The sequence below is a fragment of the Lepisosteus oculatus genome, chromosome 13, assembly GCF_040954835.1.
Source record: "Lepisosteus oculatus isolate fLepOcu1 chromosome 13, fLepOcu1.hap2, whole genome shotgun sequence".
Lineage (NCBI taxonomy): Eukaryota > Metazoa > Chordata > Actinopteri > Semionotiformes > Lepisosteidae > Lepisosteus > Lepisosteus oculatus.
The window spans coordinates 29,810,449-29,831,104 of record NC_090708.1 but is presented as its reverse complement, the minus strand read 5'-3'; the positions used below and the strand labels follow the sequence as shown (position 1 = coordinate 29,831,104).

At 34.4% G+C, this 20,656-nt stretch overlaps 1 protein-coding gene across 1 annotated transcript; it reads left to right on the top strand.

Annotated features, from left to right (window-relative positions):
- Positions 1-786: 786 nt before the first annotated feature.
- LOC102698651 (uncharacterized) lies at positions 787-19,443 on the top strand. Its single transcript, XM_006638061.3, has 6 exons — positions 787-871; positions 1,144-1,497; positions 2,412-2,765; positions 4,020-4,133; positions 4,984-5,042; positions 19,002-19,443. Exons 1-6 carry the CDS (start codon positions 832-834, stop codon positions 19,131-19,133), a joined length of 1,053 nt encoding a protein of 350 aa, XP_006638124.1. The 5' UTR covers positions 787-831; the 3' UTR covers positions 19,134-19,443.
- Positions 19,444-20,656: the final 1,213 nt, after the last annotated feature.

Genomic DNA, 20,656 nt, shown 5'->3' with positions numbered 1-20,656 from the left:
CACAGCCCAATTAATCACACCCCGTTTCTACTTCAAAGGCCTGCATCCTGTGACATATATTTTTAATTTTAGCACATTCTACTCATTTTTTAACTTAGATAACTAACAGTTATCTAGTAGGTTGCTCAACCTCTTCTCCTAAACACATCATGCATAATTTTTTCTCTATTGTTCTTTTAGATATTTAAATGTATTTTAACCTTTATAGCATTCAGTTTTAATTTTTAATTAAATTTTTAAATATTCAAGCACTAATATTTTAATATATTAAATATTGACTTTACTGATGTGTAAAAGTTAGTACTTCAACTAAACAAGGCATCTTTGGATGTGGGTGAACAATTTTGAAAGGCATTGTAATTACTATGATATTGTTTCTTAAGTCCCCCATTCACATCCTCCTTAACTTTATACATTCAGAAGATTCTATATAATCTCTTTATTCATATTATATAATTCTTTGAGTTTTAATAAGTGTGTAATGTAAGTGGTAATTGTAAATTGTAGCTGTATCAATTAATAACACACTTTTCAAGGACAGCATTGAAAAAAAAAAAAACTTCTGACATGTCCTTGGTTATTACATCTGATTTTGCAAATTTTGGGTGAACCTGAGTATAAACCATAATGTAGGTTAAGAGTGAGTGTGGGTGTTTCTTCTCTCAATTATTAAACAACCCAGAGTGAATGTCTCCTCATCCAATCAATTCACTTCAGCCAGTTTTCCCCGCCTATCTTCTTGTTTTTAAGGATAATTTTTTAATATATCCTTCATTCCAGTTCATAACTTTCATTGTGTGCAAGACACACTGGGCATGAAGCAGTACCATCATGATTGGACTCTGTGTCACTCTAATGCTTTTCTGTGTGTGTAAGTAGAATCCTGCTTCCTTACCACCTTTACTAAAGTATATATGCTGTACATTTTCACAAATGCTAAAATTGTAATAATTTGTTACTATTAAAATGTAACACCAAATAATTTTACTCTCATATATAAATAATTTTCATCATTACTGCTCATTTTATAGACAGAAGAGACTAAATTCAGAAAAGGAGTTTACAAAATATTAGACTGTTTAACCTTTGATTCAATAGGTTGTTCTTGCTTCAGTAATATCCTTTAGATTTTTCTCATTTCAGATTTAACTCAGACTGAGGAGGTTACACAGCCTGGTCTCATTCAGACAACACTACTTGGTAGCCAGGTGACCCTGCATTGTTACTTGTCAAAAGAGAAAGCTGATTATACGGTTTGGCTCAAGCAGAGAATTGGACAGAAGCCTCAATACATAGCAATGTATTATTCAAATTTAAAACGGGCAATGTTTTATGACCAATTCAAAGATAATCCACGCTTTATGGTAAAGAATGACAAAAAACAATTCCATCTCATGATATCAAGAACACAGCCTTCGGATACAGCAATGTATTACTGTGGGATAATACGCACCAGTCATGTGCATTTCGGAAATGGAACCTTTTTAAAAATACAGGGTAAATTAAAATATTACCTTATAATGTTTTTTTTTTCTAAATAGTGCCGCCTGATCAACTGAACAACTGTATGCAAATGCGATACTATAACAATATGAATGTTGTAATAAAAACGCCACTGAAAAAATTGGTCCAAACACTTGTGGGCTAGTGATAACCATGATAGTTTTATTTCTGCACAAATGCATCACCAAATGCATTTTTTGTAATATTGATGTATCTTTTCTGTACAATGGTAGATATCATTACAGAAATTAAATCTAATAAGCTTTGTAAATTCTCAAATGATCTTAGAATATTCAAGCATTTTTTTATTCTAGCAATAGCTGGATGCAGTTTTTATCACTTAATTATGTTTGCATGGTAAATTATAGTTAAATTTAGGATTAATCTTAAAATACTAATCTCCCGCACAGACTAATATACTTGACTTATACTATAGAAGAAAAATAGCACTAGAACCAATAGAAACAGTTGGAAGTGAAACAATCTAACAATCTCTTTTTTTAATCATTATTCTTTGGCTGTGTGAATTTGTATTTTCCTCCCATGTTTGCATGAATTCTGTCTGGGTGGAATATGGAATTAGTTTTTAGAAAGTATCCTTTTATACAGAAGAGTATCTTGTTAGAATAAGCATGATTAATACTCAAACATCAAAAACTGTGGTACTTCCCAGCAGTTTAACACCATTCTTGTGATATGTGAAAATGAAATTCTCCAATAGCCAACCTGCAAATTATAGATCATATACAATATCCCTTTTTTTTCACAGCAATAAGAAAATTGTATATTTTCAAAGTTCAATATAACTATATTTTCAGATTATTTCTAAATATATGTACTTAAAATAACCCATATAAATATTTGATGATATAATCATCAGACTGCAATATTAACTTTTTTAATTTCAGGTTCAGAGTTAATAAGATGGAGTGTTACACAGCAGCTTGTGTCTGTTCCAGTCCAGCCAGGAGATAATGTGACTCTGCAGTGTACAATACACACTGAGACCTGTCCAGATCAGCATGATGTTTATTGGTTCAGAAATAGCTCAAAAGAACCCTTTCCAAAAATAATTTACACCAATGGAAGTAAGAGTGATCAAGAGTGTGAGAGGAACTCTCTGGTTGGGTTTCATACACAATGCTGTGTATATAACCTTCCCAAGATGAACCTCAGCCACTCTGATGCTGGGACATATTACTGTGCTGTGGCCACATGCGATGGACTATTGTTTGGAAATGGAACACTTCTGGAAATTACAGGTAGGTTTTTACTCAAACACTTCATCAGTCCTTCAAGGGATTTAGTTTAATTTACCTTTTTTCCCTTTTCTATTACTGCATTGGTGAATTCAAACTCTTCGACACAATATAGAGGAACAGGGTTATTTTTTTAGAAGGATCCAGTATCTAAGCCTTTTAATTAGAATGATTATGAAAGCCAAATCTACTACTACTAATCTAAACACTTTCACTTAAATGTGCAAGGAAAATAAATATTATTATAATATGTTTAGGTTTTAATACAGATAGCCTTTAAACTTTTAAAAGGTCTTCTAAAAGATAACTTTGTAGTATGTGCATCTTTACTTATATGTAAGAGGACATACATCACTGAATATGAATACCTTAGATGTTTATTTTAAGCTCTGATACCATTGCTAATAATGTAAGAAAAAAAAACAATTCAATGTTTGCTCTATTATAATGAATTTGTTTTATATTTTTTCTCAGATGCTTAGTATAGCAGGGTATTAGTGAAAAAACACGAATGTGAATGTGGCAGCTAATCTAATTTGTTACTCTTTATATATTATAATTGTTTAGGTGTATTTGAAATATTAACAGTGTGTTTTGATAAAAGTTTGATCAGGATGACACATAAGAAATACAGAAAAAAACATCTTTAAGGTTTGTTTTGATGAATATCCTGCCATTTTTGTCTGTATTCAATTGTTTAAATAGTTAATCAATTACCCTTTTTCTATATTCCATATTATTTTCTGCTTAATACATTACTCCTGTCTGAATTAACAGTATTCCAGGCTTATTTCCTTAAAATAAATACATTCCTGGAAAGTCTATTAAGTCAAATTAAGAAACAATTAAGTAATCATCTTTACGTCACATCCTAAGTATTAAACTCAATCTTTGTGGGGTCATAATGAACTATTGTGTAAAAAATAAAATTACCTGTTGTCCTGCTTTCAGATTTTTCTCCTTAAATCTGAGCACTTCAGTACAAAAGCACATATTTGTTAACTGCAAACAAAATATACACAATGTATTATGTAAAGGTACTCATTTCACTAATGGAATGAAGGTACTCAGAAACAGTTTATTATGCCCAGTTGAAGAAAGATTCAATTGTTAATTCTGAAATAATTTTCAATACTTTGTTCAATGTGTAATATATATATGTGCATTTTTTATATCCTTATATGGAAATATATATATTCAGATTTAGAAAATAATTTTCAATTTTTTTTTTTAAATCTTCTGTTACTGCTCAAACAGGATGGATTCTGGATCCCCTTGTTATTGGCTTGCTGGTGTCTAATGCTGTGTGTGTGACTGTGATTTCTGTCCTTGTCTATGGAAGATGGAAGAGAAAACGTGAACACTGTGAAGGTTCGAATTTAACATATATTATCATAACAACACAATAATAATAATAATAATAATAATAATAATAATAATAATAATAATAATAATAATAATAATAATAATAATAATAATAAAAACCCAGTTCCTCCAGATAAAAAGTAAAATGATTATTAAAAAAGTGGTGGTTGTTCCTCATACCAAAGGACCAAATATATCAACACACGTTTATTACTCTTATTGCGGAAGTTTGTCTTAATTTTCAATAATAATACTTTGCAGCTGAAAGGGAATACTAGCATACAATCAGAATATTTATTGTAAATTTTGCTTTGAGAAAGCATTAGACCTTAAACATTGGCTTGACCTGCTTGTGTTAGATACAATGATCTGAACACAGAACATGGAAGTTGGGTCTGGGTCTGAGTTTTTACAGCCTTGTCATCATCACAATGACAATGCTAATATTAAATCTAATTCCCACAATTTACCAGCTGTCAAGAGTAAAGGTTTGCCTTAAACTGTTTTGTTAAGAGATAGCTTCCTGGCCATAGGATGAGGAGACCCAGACCCCATTCAGACAGAACAAAGGGTTACTGCAAAAGTAGAGATGGGATGAAAGCAGGAAGAATGCAACAAAAATGTGAGAAGAGGTGTGTGATTTATATCTACTGTATATAGTGAAAGAATGATTGCCATTTAAAACAGAATCTACCTTTACTGTTTTTGAGAGAGGTAATTCTTTACAAAGTATGTTTATCTTTTCTTCATTTATTTAACACTATTTAACATACCTTAGTTGAATATTTGAAGAATCTAATATTTTATACAAGGGTGGTTAAAATAAGATCATCCTATCTCTTTGTCTTCTTATTAGGAAACATTGCTCAGCATAATCTCAATAATGGCACCACTACAAACGTCTCACGTGAACAGGTATGTTTTTAAACTGTATTGATTTTACAAGCTGAAGTCAGTTGAGTTATTAGTAACTTTGATATTAGTAATGATAGTACTATGAAGTGTTTGTTTCATCAATGAACATTATGACAAAAATATCTGTCTATATTTGACCTTACGTTTTAGAAAAAAAATACAGATGCAGCCATTCAAAACAAGTGGGCAATACCGCATTATTTTCTGGTGCGCTTGACGCAGTATACCACAAGTTACGGTATTAATACCGTATATTCTTGCATAGCGCCGCATGATACCGCAAATAAAATAATAGTATCCTGAATTTCTGCAAGGTGGAGCTAATAAAGCTCAACCTCTCATGTCTGAGCTGTCACCATCAAAGTTTTTACCGAAGATATTACTAATAGTATTTACAGTATAATGAATGACCTTGGACAAGCTGTAAACTCAAAGTATTGCCCTGGTCCACATTCACCATGCTTTTCACGTGCTAATAGAAGATATTGATTTAGGAGCATGTATACTGTACTGTATACAGTATGTATATGTATATATAATGTATTTACTGTGCCTGTTTAAGTATTGAATATTTATATGGAATTTTACCATAATGTGTGTGAAATCCATAAACGATATTAGTTTTGGAACATAAACATACAGTATGTAAACTGTATATGGCTGGTCTCGGTATTTTAAAGAAAAAATACACACCAGTATTCCATTTCTCCCTAAACATTTTAAGCATCGCAGTCTTTAACTAATGTGAAATAACGTACAAAAAGTGGTCGTTTTTTGATTAATAGGGAATATAATGTGGAATCACGTATCTAAAAAAATTAATAACGATATAATTTGGTTTCTGTCAAAGCGCAATGAAACCTTTAACTTGATTCTTATGGACGTCCAGTCCCGCCAGGGATTAAAAAATAAACATGCAATCACGTATCTAAAGAAATAACAGTATACTGTAACTATGTTCATGCACAAACAGTAGCATGTTACATTATTAGTGTGGTGTCTCCTCTTGCCAGAAAGCTCTAAATTGCATTTTGAGTGCGGTTTTTATTTTTTTTTTAAATTACAACCCATAAATAAAGCTGATACTGTTTAGACTTTTAATTATTTTAAACTGTATTACAACAGCACAATGCACAATGCAACATAAATCGCTACCTTTGTCTTCTGCAAAATAATGTTCAGAAATAATAAGATTGCTCATAAATGCACCTTATAATAAAGTTGTTTAATGACAAAGTATTGTTTATCACATGGCTAAATAGTCAAGTCTAGCCAAAAAGAGAAAACATCGACTTTATTTAGACTTCAGCGAAAGTATTAATGGTTTTTAATTACCATACTTTTATGGTACATGAATTTGCTAAAATGTATTTAAAAACAAAAACGATTACAAACGCCAGCGGAGAGAGAGAGACACACACAGTTTTTCATTGTCAAAAAGTAATTGCTTTTTACTTTGTCAGCACCCAGACAAACACAAACGCATTTTTAATAAAATGCTTTTATTCATTCTTAATCGGACTCACATTCCCGAATGCCCCCTGCCCCGGTCAAAAAATGGGAAATTTTAGTAGCTAAGCATAAAACGCAGAGGAGCATAAGGAAGGTCATAAAGGTCATAAACAATATTAATTTAGGAACTTAAACATATAATGTAAACTGTATGTTGCTGTTATTGGTATTTTAAAGAAAAAATACACACCAATACTCAATTTCTCCCTAAACAGCGGGAGGGCGAAACAAGCTGCCCAGCCATGTGGAATGCTACAGAAACCCAAACAGGCAATACACACTAGCCAAATATTTGACCAAGATATCCAGACACAGCTGTATGAGCTCCACCAGTAAAACTCAAAGTATTACGCTGGTCCACACTATTTGCAACCGTCATTTTAAATGAAAATACTTTATTTTTTCATCTACAAAAAGTAACACCCACCACAGCATTCCGTTGATCTAACGAACAAGGATGGGACATTAGCTAGCCAATATGATAAAGGAATCACTTTTTTGTTTATTTCTTTAGCACATTTATTTGAACATTTCCATCGATTGTAACTGAAAAACTGTTCAATCCCTATTTCGTAAGGCATTTTCTTTTACTATAACAGATAGAAAAACTCCCTTGCTTTTAACAGAGCGTTTCATGATTTCTAACAACGAAAATTATTTAAACTGCGACACTTTTATCATTCAATGAGAGCTCAAAATATCACAAGGATCCTCAAGAGATCAACAAAGACAATAGAAAAAGATATGTGTACTGTATAAGATACTGTCCATGGGGATCCAGGCTTTTTTATCCACGCTAAGTAGTCTTTAAAATGTCTTCATTACACAGTGAAGTCAAAATTCTGGGATGTGCCTATATGTACGCTGGACAAACGTTCCGAGGTGAAATTCTTCCAGCACGGGGGTACCTTTAAAGCGGAGACGACGGCACCGAATATTTTTGGTGCGCCCTCTCTTTAAAGCCCTGGCCAAATATGAAGACAGTATGAACAGTTATAATTCAAACTGAATTAAAAACTACACATCCCAGTTACCATGGTGGTGCTTGTGATCATTGCGTTTAACCAACGAAACAAGGTGAAAAATCAGTCACATGACTTTGGGGCTCAGTTTCGAAAGCTTAACCTATCAGCAAGACAGCAAAGTTTTTTTTCCAAGAAAGTTTAGTCTTTGTCACTAATGAAACCCCTAAATAAAGACATAAATATAGAAATGGACAATTAATTGACTTTTATATTTCTAAATATCACAACATGTTCGAATCCAAGTCATTTTTAATAACAATGGGTAAACTGGGTAAACTATCACAAAGCTTTAGAGAACGTAACATTTTTATTATCAACAAATTGTAAATACGACGTTTACGTTGGTGTTATTAATTTTTCACTTGAGTATATGGAGGATTGTGAGAGCAGACCCCCCCTCTTAGGCTACATTTTTATTAAGAAATGGAGGCTGTATGTGTGACAATATAAACATTTACTGTCAAACTTTAAATCAACAGTTGATTTAAAGACAATCTGTCAAAGTGCAATGAAATACAATATTGTTGTTGTCGTTATTGTTGTTTTTATTCTGTAAAACGTTTTGAGAAGCCACCTTTAAAGGCGCTATATAAAGGCGCTGATTCTTATGGAATGTGTTTTCTTTCTTCTTTTATTTCAGCATGGAATAAACCTATTTACTTGAGTACTTGATTCTTATGGATGCCCGGTTCTGCCGGGGATTCAAAATAAAACATGGAATCACGTGTCTAAGGAAATAGCAGTATAACTATATCCATGCACAAACAGTAGCATGTTACATTATTAATTTGGGTGTCTCCTCTTGCCAGAAAGCACTAAATTGCATTTTGAGTGCGGTTTTTGACTTTTTTTAAATTACAACCCATACATAGGCTGATACTGTTTAGACTTTTAACTATTTTAAACTGTATTACAGCAGCACAATGTGCTTTTTCACGAAACCTAGAGTAACGAAATGTCTTGCGTTGTACAGCTTTTCAGCTAAATATATTTATCGCTTACACCTGACACTTGAGGTCACCTGCTGCAACCAGTCCAATCCCAGGATACAGTCAACACTGACTGGGGCAAGGTAGAAGGGGTGTTTCACCCTTGCAGCCCCAAAGTGCACGGTGAGCGCCCTGGGGGTCCGGTTGCCTCGGTGCCATCACCAGGCCGCAGCAGGGTGATGGTCGAACAGGTGTCGGTGAGGCAGGGAAAGAATAAGCCAACTCTTCCCACAGCAGGCAGGGTGAAGCGCTCCTTGCTTAGAATAGCAATATTATGGACAATCAATTGACAATAAATTTAGAAAAGCACATATTAAATTTGGGAAATTTGGTTTCAAAAGTCCTCATACAGATGCAGCCATTCAAAGTGCGCGGTATATACACGTACCGGAGGTAATTGGCTACGGCGTCGCGCATCGTGACGCAAGATGACGCGGGGTACCGCGGTACGTGATTGGTTGACCGACAGGGTCACTCGTGGTCCGTTGGTCTGTCGTAGAAAGATTTACTGTAAACGTCTTTACTGTGCCCGTTGTAGTATTGAATATTCATATGGAATTTTACCACTGAAGGGAAATCTTAGTGCCTGAGCATAAAAAGAATAGGAGCATACTGCAACACGTGTGAAGGCCATAAACAATATTAATTTTGGAACTTAAACATACAGTATATGGCTGGTCTCGGTACTTTAAAGAAAACATACACAAAACATGGTTTCATTATGACCAGAATCGGTCTTGAGATATTTTTAACTTGATTTACAGTATTTGAGAGGTATGTCTTGACACCGATACTACGTAAATACTGCTCACGTATATGTTTCTAGGTTTATATTATGCATTTCATACGGTCAAATTACTTTTGAGCAACTGATAAGAAGCGCGAAATGGTATGCCCAGGGCATTTTAGTTTCGTTTTGTGCGGGGACTGCTTTAACTATATCGCCGTGGATTGATTAGAGATATCAAGTACATACAAGTCATTTTTTAAATGTTGTAGTTCATCTTGTAAAAATGTTACGAGTACATCATCTGTCAACAATTAAACAGGTTCTGTTTCCATATTGCGGATTTTGGTTACGTAATATTATTTTCTAATTTCACGTTGTGAATATATGATTTGGGCAAACAGAGCCGCAAAGAAGTACATTATGGGTTGTTGGTTTTTTTTGCAGTTTTATCTAGAACAAGCGATGCTTAAACCTTTGTCTGATTCTTGTGAAACTATCCACACGACAGTTACCCAGGAGTTGACTTCAGTTATGTCACTGATGGGATGTTTCTAAAAATCCATCCACTGTAAAACGTCTTCTCCACTTGTCCTGCATATGTATTCGCTAATGAAGCTGTGTGTTCTGAGCCTGGTTCTCTACATTTCTGTATGAACCAGCTTAGAGGGCTAAAGACAGCTTGTGTTTAAATTGAGTGTAAGGTAATTTATGCTTCTAAAGTCATGGTCAGCATTTATTATTGTACTGTGCTGTAAACTTGTTCTGTGCCTAATTACATTATTTTATAGCTTTATCAAATCTGTACATTGTCTGTCGATAATGTTTCTGTAGTGCTTTTTCAGCCCTCAGCATATGTCCGCGCCAGTGGCGCTGTGGGTTAGGTTCCTGACTCCTATGTCACACAGTCTGTGATTGAATCCCATGTAACTATGACTTTATTTTTTAACAAACATTTCTTTGAAAAAATGAAATGTTTCCCTTGGTCAGAGATTAAATAAAACCTCACTCGGACCAAACAAATTTATATTTCTAAATATCACAACATGATCGGATTTAAGTCTTTTAATAACAATGAATAGTCACCTATGCGTTACAAAATAAACATTTATATTGATTTGAATCACGTTTTGATTTAAATCATAAACGCGTGTTTAAATATATGTGTTTAAAGGTGATATACTGTATAAAAGCGCTGATTCTTATGGAATGTGTTCTGCCGGGGATTCAAAAAATTAATTTTTTTAATCGCGTATCTAAGGAAAATTGCAGTATAACTTTGTTCATGCACATCATTATACAGTATCTCATTTTGTATTTCTATAAAAAAAAATCGTTTGCCCAGCCACTATTGTTGTTATTGTTTTTATCCTGTAAAGCGCTTTGAGGAGCAAAGCTTTCTCACCACTTAGATTACTTTTTGACACCATCCTTACACATCCTTACACAAAGCAGAAACTGATTGTATTTTCCGATGAAGGTTTATTCCATGCTGAAAAAAAGAAGAAAGAAAACACATTCCATAAGAATTGACTGAGCTCCGCTCTATACCACGCAATGATCCCCCCTGAGTCTCTGCCCCGGGTTATTTGGGTTTTTAGACAGAGGGTAAAAAACTCTCTCTCTCGCTTGACCTCCCCCTCCCTGTGTATTGTCTGTTTTTTTGTTAACAAGGCTCGCCAGCTAATGTGAATCGAAACCTGTCTTTCTAGCTTTTAAAGTCGTGCGTTGTGTAAGCCACAATTCAAATAGAGAAAAAAGAGCTGACTGACAAGATTTAAGATGTGGCTGTCAATGCTGGATTAAAAAAACAACGTTTGTTGCATTGCTTGAAATATAACTTTATTTCGAGAGACTGGATAAGTGTGTATGTGTGTGTCTCTCTTTGCTGGATGTCCCTCTCACTCTCTGCTGAATGAATAAAAGCATTTTATTAAAAACGCGTTTGTGTTTGTCTGGTATTTACTTTGGTCCCTTTTAACTGTTTTTCCATCTACTGTATTGCTTTGAGATGCCACTTTTAAAGGTGATATGTAAAATAAAGTTTTTTATCATTGTTATAGAGAAACATGATCAGATTTTACCTGGTTCAGAAAAAAAAATCTAAAGTTAGATCTACACCTAACTTTCTTAATTCGATGTATTAAAATCTGTTATCTTTCCACTTGTACTGTATGTCATCGGAAAGTTTCTGCTTTGTGTAAGGATGGTATCAAAAAGTAATCTTAAGTGGTGAGAAAGCTGTGCTCAATGTATTTAAGGGACTTAAAAGTAAAAGGAGATGCTTCATATTGCTTGACTAATTTTAAAAACTAAGCTATAAATGCAGACGCTCCCCCGGTGCCGCGCCGGGTGTCAATAACAAAATATACATTCGTTCCAGGCCAAAGAGCGCCCGGCTGAGGTGCACAGGGAAAAGCAGGACAGGAATGAAAGGCGGGGTTTAGGAAGGCGTACAGTCTGGGCAGATATAGATTACACTTTTCTAAAACGTATTTGAAAAATAAAAACGATTACAATCTAATCCTTCCACATTTGATCCCAAAATCCCAAGAAAAACAAATCTAAACTGGTAGAAAGCTATGCTGAAAGATTATTAAGATACTTAGAAGACAAAGATACTGTATCAATTTATGTTGCATTAGTCTGATTATGATTAAAAAAACACATATAATTAAATATGCGTTTGCAATTTAAATCAAAACACGATTTAAATCAATATAAATGTTTATATTGTAACGTATACAGTCCAGCCTCCATTTCTCTATAAAAATTTACTCTATTACACACACAATAGAAGCAGGAAGCAGAAGCAGGGACCGTTGTCAGAAGGGAAGAAGGTGACTATTCATTGTTATCAAAAATGACTTAGAATCGATAATGTTGTGATATTTTGAAATATAAAAGTCAATTGATTGTTCATAATATTGCTATTCTATTTTTTTGAAGAAATGTTTGTTAAAAGAAAAGTCCAACGCCAGCTGGATTTGAACACACAACCCGTGAGTTGGTAATTGGGCACATAGACCAGTGGGCTACAAGGGAAGTCACATGAAGAAAGAGGCGAAACAGTACTACACAGCCCTGTGGCAGTACATGAATCTAATCATATCATTATTAAATTCTTTAGATACGCGATTCCATATTATATTAGCAGAAAAGCTTAAAACTACCACTTTTTCACACGCTATTTCACATGTTAGTTAAATACTGCAATGCTTAAAATGTTTAAGGAGAAATGGAATACCGGTGTGTATTTTTCCTTTAAAGTACCGATTCCTGGAATCTGTCTGGCTGACACCCTTATGGTTCCATAATATCTGGTATACGGAAAAGAAAGCATTGATAAAAAAGCCTGGATTCTCATGTATCTCATATAAGTATCTTTTAATACAGTCTTTGCTGTGCTCTTGAGGATCCTTGAGATATTTTGAGCTCTAGTTGAATGATAAGTGTCGCATTTTAAATCATTTTCGTAGTTAGAAATTATGAAACGCCCTGTTAAAAGCAAGGGAGTTTTTTATGCCCGTTGAAGTAAAACAAAATACCTGACAAAGTAGGGCTTGGACAGATTCCAAGTGCTTGTACAAATGTGCTAAAGAAATTATACTTTGAGTACAAGTACAGCTTGTCCAAAGTCATTCATTATTAATACTATTAGTAATATCTACGGTAAAGGCTTTGATGCATAAATATTTCTGATAAAGGTAGGTTGTGTACTTTTGTCCAACTGAGCAATCTTGCTTTCATAAATATACCAACATTTTAATGACTGATGATTAACATGCTGTAATACACAGTTCAAATTTAAAAGCTCAAATGCTGTACACGAGAGGTTAAGCTCCCCCTGGCGGGGGTCTCCTCTTGCCAGAAAGCGCTAAATTGCATTTTGAGTGCGGTTTTGGACTTTTTTTAAAAATTACAACTCATAAATAAGCTGATACTGTTTAGACATTTTTTTAAACTATTACAGCAGCACGAAACCTTTTTCACGAAACCTCCTAGAGTAACGAAATGTCTTGTGTTGTACAGCTTTTCAGCTAAATACTGTATATTTATCGCTTACGCCTGACATAAGAGGTGCCCGATAAAAACCGGTTGAACAGCTCTGTTGGAAGTTTCGTGAAAAAGGAGGTTTCATGAAAAAGCTACAGGAGTGCCAATCGTAATCTTTTTTATTTTTAATCGTTCAATGCAGACGGCTGGTGGCATGTTCCATAAGAGTACGGTAATTAAAAACCATTAATACTTTCGTTGGAGTTTAAATAAAGTTGATATTTTATCTAGGGGCTGCTCGCCTGTGTCTGAAGAGTGGCTTCTAAACTGTGAAAACATGTGTCTGTCTTTCCGTAGGGGGAAGGGAATCTGATATGCAAGGCCCTTTGGCTACAAAAGTAAAAAGGAGGCACTCGCTCTCTCTCTTTCTTTTGATTATTAAATCCAATAATCAAAAATGACACAATAAACATAATAACCATAATAACGACCAACCAACAAAAACAACCATATAAACATAATGCCAACCAAAAACATAGATAACAACCACAATACAAAATCAAATATATCAAACCATTAAAGCAAGACCGTCCTCCAATTATCAACAAATCTCAATATCTTGTACGAATTATTCGTAATACAAACCAAAAATAGCCCGCAAACCCTCTCAAATTCGTCCAATTATCATAATCCCGCCCCTTATGCAAAACCGAACCCTCCTCCCATCCCAGTTTATCCTCTTTATCATAAACAAAATCCACCTTAATTTTCAACATAAGGCATTACACAAAATCAATACCTCAACACTCCATACTCAACAACGATAATTCACAAACAGCCAGAACATGTAACTCCACATTCCCAAATAGACCTCATTTCCATAACCCCGCCCCTTATGCAAAACTAACATCCCTCCCCTGTTCTCTCTCTCTGCTGGCGTTTGTAATCGTTTTTATTTTTAAATAAATTTTAGCAAAGTCATGTAATTAAAAAAATTTAAGATTTCTATATTTATGTCTTTATTTAGTGGTTTAATTAGTGACAAAGGCTCAACTTTCTTGGAAAAATGTATTTTATGTAAACCATGCTTGCTATTAATTCATTTAGGGCTAGAATATGTTTATTGTCTTCCAATGAAAGAAGGGTTCCTTTCGGCGTAGTCGGGTTGACATTAGAAGCTTGCCACGCCCGGACTGTTACACCAACGCTTTAGCATGTTAAAGTGATTTCATTGAGGGGCCTAGCTTTCTTAACTAGTAAGTACTGTACTTACTTGGTTTTGGAGGAGGGGGTGTCTTTCGCTGGAAATCTCGCCCCCTTCTACTTTGAAAATACCTGTGAAACCAGTTTAATTTGTCACAGCCAGCACTCCCGCAGAGAGGGGGGTTGTACTTGCAGTGCATCGGTATAGATGGGAAAGCCAGAGCCGACCGCTACACCGCCAATGAGTTATGCTCTTCGTTACTGTCTAAGCCGGAACACATCATTATATCTCATTTTGTATTTCTTTAAAAAAAAATTGTTTGCCCAGCCTAACAGTATTGTTGTTATTGTTTTTATTCTGTGAAGCGCTTTGAGGAGCCACCTTTAAAGGCACCATATACAATAAAGTTCATTATTATTACTATCGTTAATTTGCTGGACAGAGAGGTGAACATTATTACGCAGAAGACAAAGATAGAGATTTACGTCGCATTGTGCATTGTGCTGCTGTAATACAGTTCTAAATAATTAAAAGTCTAAACAGTATCAGCTTTATTTATGGGTTTTAAATAAAGGCAATTTAAACGTGATTTAAATAAATATAAATGTTTATATTGTTACGCATAGGTGACTATTCATTGTTATTAAAATGACTTAAATTTGATCATGTTGTGATATTTAGAAATATGTAAGTGAAGTTTTATTTAATCTCTGACCCAGGGAAATTTTTGTTAAAAAAGAGTCATGACTCCAGCTGGATTCAAACATGCTACATGTGACATGGGAGTCAGGAACCTAACCCACAGCGCCACCGGCAAGGTCACTTGAGGTGTGTTGAAAAAGCCCTACAGACATTATCAACAGACATCGTACAGCATGTACTATTCTTGTGTTGCGGTACATTAATATATTTTATAGTTATTAATTTCTTTAGATACGCGATTCCATATTATATTCCATATTATAAGTACCGGGACCAGCCATATACTGTATGTTTATGTTCCAAAATTAATATTGTTTATGGCCTTCACACGAGTTACAGTATGCTCCTATTCTTTTAATGCTCAGCTACTAAGATTTCCCTTCAGTGGTAAAATTCGACATAAATATTCAATACTAAAACGGGCACAGTAAAGACATTAAAATCTTACTACGACTGACCAATGGACCACAAGTGCCCCTGTTGGTCAACCAATCACATACCACGGCATTTTGTATCGTAACGCGCGAGGCCGCAGCCAATTACCTCTGGTACGTGTCTGAGCTGCACACTTTGAATGGCTGCATCTATAAGTAAAATAGCAAAGGAAAATATTCCACAATGACGATGATGAAACTAAATTGTTCGAATTAAGGTGAGATGAAATGACCTGTTTGACTGAAACTCATGCTGAAATTAATTTTGTCACATGAGGATCACAGTTTGTGCATTTACTTTATTTCTGACAAATAGCAGGCTGTCTGTAATGAGTACAATCACAGGACTGTGGCTGTGTTTGGACTGCTTAGTTCCTACTAATGTGAGAGAATCCCAAGTATCAGGGTGTGCTCTTCTCTCTCCTCTTTTGTTTTCTGTCTCTGATTTCCAGCTGGCCTTTTCCATGAATTATTTTTATTTTTTAATTGATTTGTACCTAGATAAAAATTAGGTGTATACACTGTTCTAATTAGATTAAATATTAAAACTAGAGCACCATGCTTAGAAAAAGAAAAGCCACTGAAATGCAAGAAATGCTTGTGGTTCTCCATGCTTTCAGCTAGAAGAAAAAAATCTAGAGTTTGGTAGTCCATCATACAGGATGAGTAAACCAGAAAAGGCTATTGTAAAAAAATACTGAAGATAAAGAGAATGCAGCTACATTATGAGTTGAAAAACTGAAACAATTTTGAAACTCCATATGAGTCACAACACCCAGACACTTTTGCACTGAAAAGACGTCCTTTTTTTACGTTGTAAACAGACAACCATCTAGACTAAAACGTATTTTACAGTCTGTGCATTAGGAAACTACCATTCTGGGCCAGAGATTAAAGTAATAATAATAATAATAAAAAAAACTTATTTTATATAGCACCTTTAAAGGTGGCTTCTCAAAGCGCTTTACAGGATGATAACAATAAATAAAAAGAATACACAAGATAAAACACAATTACAATATACAGAGGAGACATGGATGGTGGTACTAAGAAAAGCAGAGGGGTGAAGAATGGAACCAGTTAAGTAAAGGCATTTCTGAAGAAGAGGGTCTGGATTTGAAGGAGTATAGAGAAGGAGACTCTCTGATATACTTGGGGAGAGAGTTCCAGAGCTTGGGGGCATAACAGGAAAAGGCCTGTCACCCATACAATGTAGACGGGCTTGGGGGACAGTAAGGAAAGCAAAATTAGAAGAGCGAAAGTTGCGAGGTGGGGAGTAGGGTGATAATAGTTCACACAGGTATTGAGGTGCCAAGCCATGCAGAACCTTAAAGGTGAGCATGAGGATTTTAAAGTCTACACAGAATTTGACCAGAAGCCAGTGCAAGAACTCCAGGATAGGAGTAATGTGAACACTTGCACTAGACCTGGTCAGGATTCTGGCTGCTGAGTTTTGGACATACTACAGTTTGTTCAGAGTAGATTTAGATACCCCAGCAATTAAAGCATTACAGTAGTCAATTCGAGAGAATACAAATGTGTTGATCAGCTTTTCAGCCACAGTTAATGATAGCATAGGATGTAGTCTAGCAATATTTATAAGGTGAAAAAAAGATGTTTTGACAGTATGTACAGTATAAGAAGTATAAGAAGTAAAGTTACTCTTTTAAAATGTGAAAAATGTGAGAATAGGTGAAACATTCTATCCGTGCTGCATTTCAGCTTCGTAATGGTAGTCACATCAGAATTGTGATTTTTGTTCATATTTTATTTTCAAAATATTAAATTGAGTTTATAAAATGCTAATTGTGTACTGAATATTTCACAGCATGTAATAAGCATCAGAAATTAATGTTTTTTAATTGCAAGTTATTTGTTTATGTGGATAGGTGTTTAGCTGACAGAGAATATATTATCTTTGAGCCAACATTTTGTAGTGCATGTTGTCATATTCCATTTTTTTTTTCAGAAGAATGTAAAGTGAAAGCGATGTGATAGACCTAAAACACGGGTCACTTTGATAACATGGTAGTACTTAAACTACTACTCCTAGTAGTTTGTTGACTGAAATATTATGATTTCAAAAGGAATGGTATTAATAATATTATACCAGTTAAAGAATATGTGCTGTATATTAATTGTCCTGTCTGGTTTTAGTATTTTTAGTGACTCATGTAGTAGTTCCACTATACCATACTATAGTCATGGCAAATTCAGTATTGGCAGGATCATTCTACTAAATACATTTATAAATGAAACTTTGAAAAAGTCACTTTGAAAAAATACCTTATAAAAAACTTACAGAATTATTATTAACAGTGTCAAATTAGATTTTCTTATTAGTAAAGACTCAAATAATGTCTCGATATGATACGATTATTTATCAAAAACCCTTTTTTTGGAATAATACTCTATATATTGTGCAAAATAGACTAGTTCTTTTTCAAAGAACCTTATCAGATGTGTTAAATATTTTCTTAGAAATACATTTTATTATTCAATACCAAAATTAAACTAAACCTAAATTCTTTAGTCAGCTAAAAGTAGGACTAAATATAGTCCAAATATTTTGTGAAGTAGACTAAATTAAAAGTGACAAGTAATAGGTTTATTCCATGCTGAAAAGAGAAGAAAGGAAACACAAAGTTTCAGCTGTGGAGCCTGAACTAAATTAAAAGTGGGTGACTGAAAGTGTGACTAATAGATATTTTAGTCAACTTGACGAAGACCATGACTAAATCAAAAACTGGTGACAAATTTAACACTAGTACTATGTTGAATTATTAAGGTAAATTATTATTAGATTGATGTAAATGATGTAAATTATTAGATTTATGCAAATTACAGTAATTTATCATTACTGATATTAAGTATCATTGTACATTAATGATATTAAAAAATATATTCAAACAGCAAATAGGGAGATTGTAGAGAGAGATTGTCCCTCCATGACAGGAACAGTTTTCAAAAATCAAAAGCAGAGACATCTGCTAAGGTGTACCATTTTTTTTGTCACAAAAACGTATTTATTAAAAAATAGATTCAAACACATCTCTTTACTATTCATTATCATATCTCAGGAACCTAGTCAACATCCTTTCTTTCACCTCTCAAATTAAACTCCCAAATTCAACTTGTTTTCCTATTCTGCAAATCTTGTGTGTCCTTGTAAGTACATCTTTCCCATGTCCATTTGTTAGCTATACTTCTGCAAGTTCAAGGTAAGGCGTACATCCTGTACAACCCAAGCTTTACAAATAAAAAAAAATATTGAGGTGGTAATCACATAAAATATGGAAGATAATGTATATACTGTAGAACATTAAGGGTTTTGAGAAATGTAGTGATATTTAACTGCTTTTTTTTTCAGAATGAGGTTACAGACATGTTGAATTATGCTGCCTTGAACTTCAGTGATGGTAAAGCTAAGTCTGAGAAGAAGACAAGAAAGACAAGCAATAAGGCTATATATGCCGAAGTCAGATATCAACAGCGGGATTAATTTGTTTTCAATCTATAATTATAAAATTGACCTGGACAGTAATGAAGCATAAATATCTGAGTCACCAGTGAGCACACTGCCAGTGCTACTGCTACTTATGACCATGTAAAGGAACCAAATGCTGATGCCCCATTAGCTTATTCACAACCATAGCACATTGCAGAACATACTGTAAATGCCAAAGCTGACACACTGTGTTTTTTTCTCTACTTTCTTCACTTCTTTCCAGGAAATAACCTACTTGAGGTCTGCTAACATGGATAGGTAGACATTTTATAATTGTACAAATAAATAAAACACATGCAAACCATTTTGTCTGCTTTAATGTTTGTTTTCTGTTTTTAGCTGATATATCTTTTTTTAAATGTGAAAGAGGACAGCATTGTTAACATATTCATAATATCTTTTAAATAGAGCTGTTGCTGATACAGAAGAACAAGTAAAGGTTTATCCCATGCTGAAAATAAGAGACACAACGTTTTGACTGTGGAAACATCTTCAGGTGTGAGGCAGTTGATAAAGCATGGGAGAACAAAAGCCGGGAGTGGAGAGAAGGTAGAAGCAGGAGAGATATGGTCTTTCAGTCTCCTTCCTGTCTTCTTCCTGTCTCACCAATGTAAAAATTTGAGCATTTTCTGCAAGTGATGTATTACATAAGGTTGCTGGAAAAACAAGATGTCATCTGAGTATTCTGGAATTGTCCAGAGGGGATCCCTGAGGGATGATATTATAACAATGACATCTGTAAAGGAATTGTCATGCTCTCACATAATAAGTCACATAATTATGATAAACGCTGGCGGATTCCCACGACCTCAGTCAATCAGACACCAACCCAATCAAATTCACGAAAACGACAGCGTACAATCTAATTATCCTATCACGTCTCTCACTTCTCACGACACCAACTATTTAAACCTCCTCAACCTTCACTTCACTGCTTAAACAGTCAACTGTTTCTCTGAGCTCTTCACCCTCAAAACCCTTTTTGCATTACCTTTCTTCAAGCCTCCTGGATATGACACTGCCTGTCTTCATGACTCTGACTTCGCCTTGCCCTTTTGGATTTGCTAGCACTATCTTCAAGCCTCCTGGATAATGACATTGCCTTCCTACCCAACTCCGACTTCGTCTTGCCCTATTGGATTTGTTCACTGCCCGACCTGCATAGGGTCCTTCACACCATTTGTGACAGGAATATGAGGTGGTTAGAAAGCCTGGTCTTGGAAACAGATCGCTGTGAAGAGATGAAATGCTGGTTTAATGAGAGAAATTGTTATTTGCAGCTTTATTTTCAGAGCTGGAATAAAACCCGGACCCTTTTGTGCCTAGTGCAGAATCCTACCAATGAGCCACCAATATATTTAAAGGAACATTTCACCACTTTCCCACAATAACCACAGCAAGTGAAAGTTAAAAAAAAATAGAAAATGTTTATGAAGGTGGAATATATTTTTTACCTTATTTTTTACTTTAGCTATATATGTTCCTGCTATATATTATTTTCATTTTTATTATTATTA

Coding starts and splice junctions, on each gene's coding strand:
- LOC102698651 (XM_006638061.3), top strand. CDS start 832: ATGATTGGACTCTGTGTCACTCTAATGCTTTTCTGTGTGT. Junction 2,766..4,019: donor AACACTTCTGGAAATTACAG/GTAGGTTTTTAC, acceptor CTGCTCAAACAG/GATGGATTCTGGATCCCCTT. Junction 5,043..19,001: donor CAAACGTCTCACGTGAACAG/GTATGTTTTTAA, acceptor TTTTTTTTTCAG/AATGAGGTTACAGACATGTT.